The sequence below is a fragment of the Diceros bicornis genome, chromosome 21 (genome assembly GCF_020826845.1).
Source record: "Diceros bicornis minor isolate mBicDic1 chromosome 21, mDicBic1.mat.cur, whole genome shotgun sequence".
NCBI classification, from domain to species: Eukaryota; Metazoa; Chordata; class Mammalia; order Perissodactyla; family Rhinocerotidae; genus Diceros; species Diceros bicornis.
The window spans coordinates 36,698,272-36,705,732 of record NC_080760.1 but is presented as its reverse complement, the minus strand read 5'-3'; the positions used below and the strand labels follow the sequence as shown (position 1 = coordinate 36,705,732).

At 47.2% G+C, this 7,461-nt stretch overlaps 1 protein-coding gene across 1 annotated transcript in view; it reads left to right on the top strand.

Moving 5' to 3' along the window:
• The first annotated feature begins 771 nt into the window (after positions 1 to 771).
• The window catches only part of SNTB1 (syntrophin beta 1), a 227,835-nt gene continuing 221,145 nt past the window's right edge, over positions 772 to 7,461 (top strand). Inside the window, exons 1-2 of the mRNA XM_058564867.1 lie at positions 772 to 804; positions 979 to 1,771. Coding sequence (XP_058420850.1) covers positions 1,204 to 1,771 — 568 coding nt within the window. The 5' untranslated portion in view covers positions 772 to 804; positions 979 to 1,203. The remainder of the gene's footprint in view (positions 805 to 978; positions 1,772 to 7,461) is intronic.

The window sequence follows — 7,461 nt, the reverse complement described above, 5'->3', positions numbered from 1 at the left end:
GTAACCAACGATTATAATATTGTTGCCCTGGAAAAATGCAGCTTGAACTCCCGATACATAACTTGTAAAGGAACTTTTGAGATACAATCCATGTAACTGAGTTCTTAAATAGTGGACTTCCTATATCAGATCTTGGGAAGAAAGAGAAAGTCCCAGGAAGCATTTGGTGTGGCATTGGGGAAAAAAGGTCAGAAGCATAGAGCACATAATGTGTTGGAGCTGGAAGAACATTTGTCCCTGGGGTGTGGGCCAGGCAGTGAGCTGCTGAATACCCCGGCCAGCAGAGACACCTCTCCAGAGACCCCGCAGAAAGATGTCTTGCATTTGAAGACAGGAAGTTTCGGGCACTCGGGTTATGCTGACGTTTCATTCTGGGTTCTTGGGACAGCCTTCCCTCTTGACTCTCAGAGAACCCAGGGCCTCCGTCTGCGTCTACCTGAGAGTCCTCGCGGAAAGGAGAGACAGGTAAGAACTCAGCGGGAGAAGCCAAGCCTTGGTAGTGAGGAGACCTGGATCTAGATACAGTTGGGGGTTAGGACTGAGGGACAATTCAGTGGAGGGTATGAAAGGGATGGGGGATCAGGAGCATCGAGTGAGGGGATCAAGGCAGGACACACAGACCAGGCAAAGGTGAGGTGCGGGCGCCCGCGGAAAAGGGAGAGTCGAGACGAGAGGGCTGGGGCGGGGTGGAGAGAAGGCGCTGGGAAGCTGTCCCTGCAGCGCCGTGCGCTCGGAGGAGGGAGGCGGGGTGGGTCTGGGGCGGCGTGCGGCGTGTGACAGCCGAGGCTGCGGCGGCTGGAACAGGTGAGCGGCCGCCGGGTGGCGGGTCCCCGCCCTTCCCCGCGACGTGCCTCCTCCTACCGACTCTCCCCGGCGCTTAGCTCTTCCGCGGCTCCCCTTGGTTTGGGGTTTTGCAACTGGCAGCTGGCTTTTTTTTTTTTCCCCGTCCCCTGTTTCTGTCTCTCCTTCTTCTTTTAGGTTGCTCCACCCCGCCCAGGATCAGGCGAGGGGGAACCGGCTTGGCTGCGGCTGCCAACTCGCGCCGAGCGCGTCTGCGAACTCCCGGAGTGGAGTCCCACGTCCTGCCTCCTGCCCGCGGGGCGCGCGCTCCTCGCTCCCCCAGGGCCCGCGTCCTCCCCGCGCAACCCTTCCCCACTTTTCCCCCCTTTTGCAATCACATGGCATTTTAAGAATGCCGGAAAGATGGCGGTAGCGGCGGCGGCGGCGGCAGGGCCGGTCGGCGGGGGAGGCGGCCGCGCGCAGCGGAGCGGGCTGCTGGAAGTTTTGGTGCGGGATCGCTGGCACAAAGTTCTGGTGAACTTGAGCGAGGACGCCCTGGTTTTGAGCTGCGAGGAGGGCGCTGCGGCGTACAACGGCATCGGGACCGCCACCAATGGCTCGTTCTGCAAGGGCGCCGGCAGCGGGCACCCGGGCGCGGGCGGCGCGCAGCCCCCGGACTCGCCCGCCGGGGTCCGCACCGCCTTCACCGACCTCCCGGAGCAGGTGCCCGAGTCCATCTCAAACCAGAAGCGTGGCGTGAAGGTGCTGAAGCAGGAGCTGGGCGGGCTGGGCATCAGCATCAAGGGGGGCAAGGAGAACAAGATGCCCATCCTTATCAGCAAGATCTTCAAGGGGCTGGCGGCCGATCAGACCCAAGCCCTGTACGTGGGCGACGCCATCCTGTCGGTGAACGGAGCCGACCTGCGGGACGCCACCCACGACGAGGCGGTGCAGGCGCTGAAGCGCGCTGGCAAGGAAGTGCTGCTGGAAGGTAAGGGGTTAATGCCGCGCGGGCCGCGCCGGGCGCGCACACACCCTCTCGCCCTCCCGCCGCACTCTCACACTCACCCACGTGCCTCACACCCCAGGGGGCCGGGAGTGGGGGCGGCCTGGAGTTTTGACAACTTTTACCCACCTGGGGGCAACTTGTCCCCACTTAGAGTCGTTACTGGCTTTGATCCAGTAGGGTGTATGAAAAGGCTAGGCGAGCAGGGATTCTTGAGCTCCTATGTGCCAAGCACGGTTTGCATGCTTAGTGCACGTTGTCTCATTTTTATCCGCGGATAATCCAAGTGTCGTGTAGGGGCTGGGAAGTGGAACTGAAAATGAAGAGTAGACGTCCACGTTACGAAGCGAGCACACTGAGTAACCGCAACTCGGATAGTTTTCTGCTTTGGCATAATTTTCTCCAAAGAAGCCCGGGCAACTCAACTAAAAGGGTTGAAACATAAAGGGGCCGGAGAGCGCTGGCAGTGTTTGAAGGCTAAAGCTCCGACCACCCTTCAAGACTTCCCTCCTTTCAGATTGGAAGCTGGGGTGATGGCTGGGGAGTTGTGCCACGGGCTGGGAAGTTTATGCAGACGTTCACTTCTGCTGCCAGGTTTTAGGCCCGTCAGTCTGGATTCCAGGTTGCGCTGGGTGGAGGGCTGGTGAAGTGATTTCTCTGCCAGAGTTTTCCGGGGATTCTTCCCGAGTGGTGTGGAAACAACTTTGCATTTGTAAACAGTTTCCCTGTGTGTGAGGCATCTTAGAAACTACTCTCTTGAGATCTGATGTCCCCAATCCCCTAATTACTGCGTGTGAGTAGAATAGGTAGCATCGTTTGTACCCTCTCGTGGTTATGTGTGGTTATTTCCGGAGAAGGTCAGTGGGGAAGTTGTGGGTAATGCCTTCTTTCCACTGCAGCTGTATTTCTCTCTTGATATCTGTCTCTCTGCCCCTTAGCTCACTTTGTACAAAACTCTGTCAGCACTAATATCATGTAATTATTTCATCTTCCCTCTAACTGTAGACTGAGTTCTGGGGTCTTTTATTTGCTTATGGGTCCTCTCCATTGAGCTTAGGTGCTCAGTGACATGCATGCTGAGTGAATGAATAAATGAACCCATAGCCATTGAAACAATGTTTCGACAGAGACCCTTGTAAACTGGTGGTTGATTTAGGTCCCTAAATTAAGGACTTAAATCAATTTCCTGCTCAACAGTTGTGCTGGCTGTGAAACTGAGAAAATTCAAAGTTGGGAAACCAGCTTTGTTACATATGACAGCTGATGCAACTGTCTGGTACATGATGGCCCACCTCCTGGCCTAGAATACAGAGGATTTTCTCCCCCTTATTGGTCTAGAGGATTTGCGATGTCTTCATATTTAATTGCTACCCTGGATCCAGAAAGTGGCAAGCTATTTGCTTTGGCTTATGATTAATATAAGTAAACATAAAAAAGTTTTTTTGACTCAAGTGTGTGTTGGATTGTGTGACAAGGGGCAGGTGGGATCTGGAGCAAGTGTAGTTTGGACTATAAACTACTGGGCACCTGCACAGCTTCAATATTTACTGTAAAATATCAGGGGGATGAAAGGCAGGTCATTTTTATTTCAGGCACTGCCCTTCATTATGTGCCTTTTTTCCCTTCTTCTCCTTGGTTTCAATTTGATGAATAATGACTTAGCAAAGAGGTGAAAAATATCTCTCACCCAAAAAAGAGGAAGAAAAGATGACTCCCTGCAGTTGAAAATAAACTTAAAGAAAAATAAAATCAAGCAGTTATGTGAGTATTGATGCAGCAACTGAAAAGTGAGTTTTGTAAACGTCTAACATGTCATTCTCACAACACGTTGTCATGTGTTGTAAGCAGGACATCTGGGAAAGACCTGTGGGCCTCCTAGACATGAAGCACCTGGGCTTACCTTATCCCCATCCTGAGTTTTCAGAAATCCACTGCTATTAAGAGAAGCAAGCATCGGCCCCATTCAAAAGAGTGTCTCATATTCTGAGGCGAAGTGTTGGTCCTAAAAGCGATGGAAGTAATCACATACTATCCAGTCAAATATCGCGCATCCTCTCTTTCGTAACTTGGCCTAGTACATGGATTCCCACCTGGAGGGGCTTCTGAGAATCACGCAAACGGCTTTTTAAATCACGTACCCACTTGCTCATATTCTGAAACGCAGCCTTCATTCCAGAATTTTTACATAGGACAGGCTTTGTCATTTAGTTGGATGAGAGAACTAAAGGAGGTGTTTTAAAGGTATATTTATATGGCAAATACACAGTTTTTTACTTAGATTGCTTTTTTTGGTTTGTTTTTTGAGGGAGCCGGTGGAGGTTGGTTTAGTCCCTCCACCGCTGCCAATACGCACCCCTTTGCGTGATATGCGCCCCCTAGTGAAGAGTCACTACCTCTACTAGTGGAACATCCTGTGAAATGAAACCCTGAACAGCAAGCTGCCATGCCTGCCTTCTAGTCGTCGATTCCGCTGCAGAATCATCTTAACTTCCCAGCCTCAATGTCTTCTTCTGAAAAATGGGAATAAAGAAACCTGCTGGACATGCTTACTCACTGGGCTGCTGTATGAAGAGCACTCTGAGAATGAAAGAAAAAAAAAAACGTATGAAACGCCTGCTGTGATAGCTATTTTTACAATTCAAATGTAAAGAAGATGAAATTGCCCCTTCTAAGGGACACTCCTTTCCTCTATTTTATATTTCTTAATTTTAGTCTACTTTTTTTTTTTTTTTGGTACTATAGAACTGTAATGTTAGGAGACTATTCCTCTGGGGAAAGAGAATCATAGCAATAACTAACATTTCTTGAGCCCTTAATATGTCCAGGCTTTACTTGGGTTTGTTCATGTTATACTTCTAGAACTCCATGAGGCCTGTACTACTGTTGTTCATTTTACTAATGAGGAAACTAAAGTTTACAGACAGTAGGTTATTTGCCTAAAGTAACATAGCTAAAAGGCTTCCAGGTCTATGCAACTTAAAAGTTTGCACTTGTAACCTCTCAGTGAAATTGATACTCTGAGCTTCTACTTCAACTGTGTACTCGAGTCAGTTGAAGCTTCATCAGTTATTGGGCTCAAGATGTTCTTCCCCACTCCTCAAATATGCTGAAGTGCTTGGGACAATGTTGAGCAGGAAACAGCAATTGTGTGGGCTGCTCAAAAGGGAGGGACAGGACAGAGGACTGACGCTTAAAATCCTAATGCACCAAGTGTCTGGCTATCAACAGGGAGCTGCTGCGATATGGCCCAACTTGACAATGTCACAGGGCGTCCGTCGTTGAACACATGGCCAGCAAGGAACTTAAATTGCAATTCAAAGTTAAAATAAACAGTGAGTAAACTATGCCAGTTAAATCAGTGTTTAATCAAATATACATTAAGGTTAAGATCAGAAATCCTCGCACTATGAACTCATTTCCCATTTCAGAAAGTGAGAGTAGGAGCCCTGCATTCAGCCTTGCAGATGTTGAACCCCATAACTCCAGGAGACACCATTCACATAGACTACAATGTGAATGGCACCCTCTGGAGTTGCACAGAGACACCCACATGAACATCCTTGGCAGCTCTGGGTGGGGGGAGGGAGGAGTTTTTTTGCCCTTATATTAATAGCAAAATAGTAATTTGAAATATATCGACCTTTCTGTGACTGAAGCTACAATAAAATTAGTTTCTCCATACCTTTGTCAAGATCGAGGAGTGCAGAATATTCTGGAAGACTCATATCCGGGTGGGGAGGTGGGGTGTGGAAAGAATCATCTTTGAGTCCAAAAGGTCTCCTGTAGAACTGGGCCAGAAAAAGTGGAAACTTGAAGGAGAAAATCAGGGACGGTTGTTGACATTAACCATGTGCATCAAAGCTTTTCCCCCAGTACTGCTCCCAGGAATGCATAGCTATTGACATCATCAAAAAATGTCACTTTCACAATCATTTTCTCCAGTGGTAGAAGTGGAGATGGTGGGGCAGGGAGATGGGTGCAAGGGAGGGGCATTGATTTTGCCAGCATAAAATCACAGGATTGGATGAGAATACAAACATTAAGGAAACTTACTTTGTTTAGGATGTACAGATTCTCAAAGAATACCCAAGAACCCTGGAATTAGAGTCTTAAAACTTGGGTTCTTATCTTTTAACTAATAGTTACATTTTTATAAGACACTTTATCTCTTTGGGCCTTGATTTTCTTCATTGGAAAGATAGGGAGCTGGATTAAGCCATCTCTAAATCTTATTTCACCTTAAATCCTATAAATTCAGACTCAGCACATTTTTAATAGCAAATATTTCTGATACCCCTTTATTATCATGAAATTAGTTTCTTAAATAATATAACCTCACTCTAATTTAAATTTAAAAATCAATATAATGCCCTATTATTATTATATAATTAACATTAATAAAATGGAGAAATGAAGTGAATTACAAAAAAAAAAATGTTTCAATAGATAAATGCCTGGTACAACTACACCAGAGGTCGTAATGAAGGCAGTAGATACTAGAACTTGTATGTGATATCACCATCAATGCATAGCACAAATGAAGATGGATAGGGGTGTGTGGTCTCATTTGGGATCCGGAAAAATCTTGCTCTGTGAAGAACTGCCTCAGAGGTTGCAAGATGTCTCAGATTCCTGGCTCCTATCACTAAATGCTAAATGACTCCATAAATTTATGAACTGCTATTGGGGAGGGGCATCTTGACTCTCTGCCTTCCTGAGAACCAGTGTTCTATATAAGAATGCTAATTCTACCTAACTACTTTGTAATGCCTAACCCTTTGGAAACTCTTTTTACATATGTAATAATAGCTAACACTCGTATAATTCTGAAATTGTGCCAGAGGCTGTTCTAAGCACTTTACATGGACCAGATCATTGGATTTTTTAACCCAATAACTATTAGTATGTCTGTTTCACAGATGAGAAAACTGAGGCATAGATCATTTAAGTCAGTTGCCAAAGAAACACAGGGAATAAGTGCTGAGGCTGCGATTCAAGCACAGGCCTTATAGCTTTTGATCCTCATAAACAGTGTTATGAGATAAGCAGATTAGGGTTGCTTATCCTCAGTTTGTTGATTAGGAAAGTGAAGCTCCAGGAGGTGGAATGATTTGTCCTTATTAGGTCTTCCACTTTCTTGTCTAGTATTTTAGTTTTCTATTGCTGCTATAACAGATTACCAAAAACCTTAGTAAATTAAAACACAAATTTACTATCTTACAGTTTTGTGAGGAGGATTGGCCCTGAGCTAATATCTGCCAATCCTCCTCTTTTTGCTGAGGAAGACTGGCCCTGGGCTAACATCCATCCCCATCTTTCTCCACTTTATATGGTGTGACAAGCAGTGCGTTGGTGCACGCCCGGGATCTGAACCTGGGCCGCCAGCAGTGGAGCACATGCACTTAACCGCTACGCCACGGGGCCGGCCCTCCACTATCTTACAGTTTTTTAAAGTCAGGAGTCTGATGCAGGTATCATTGAGCTAAAATCAAGGTGTCCACAAGGCTGCATTCCTTTCTGGAGGCCCTAGGACAGCATTTTCCAGAAGCTTCTAGAGACCGCTCATATGCCTTGGCTCATGGCTCCCTTCCATTTTAAGCCTGTGATGGCAGCTTGAATCCTTCTCACATTGAATCACTCTAACCTCTATTCTGCCTCTCTCTTGCATTTTTAAG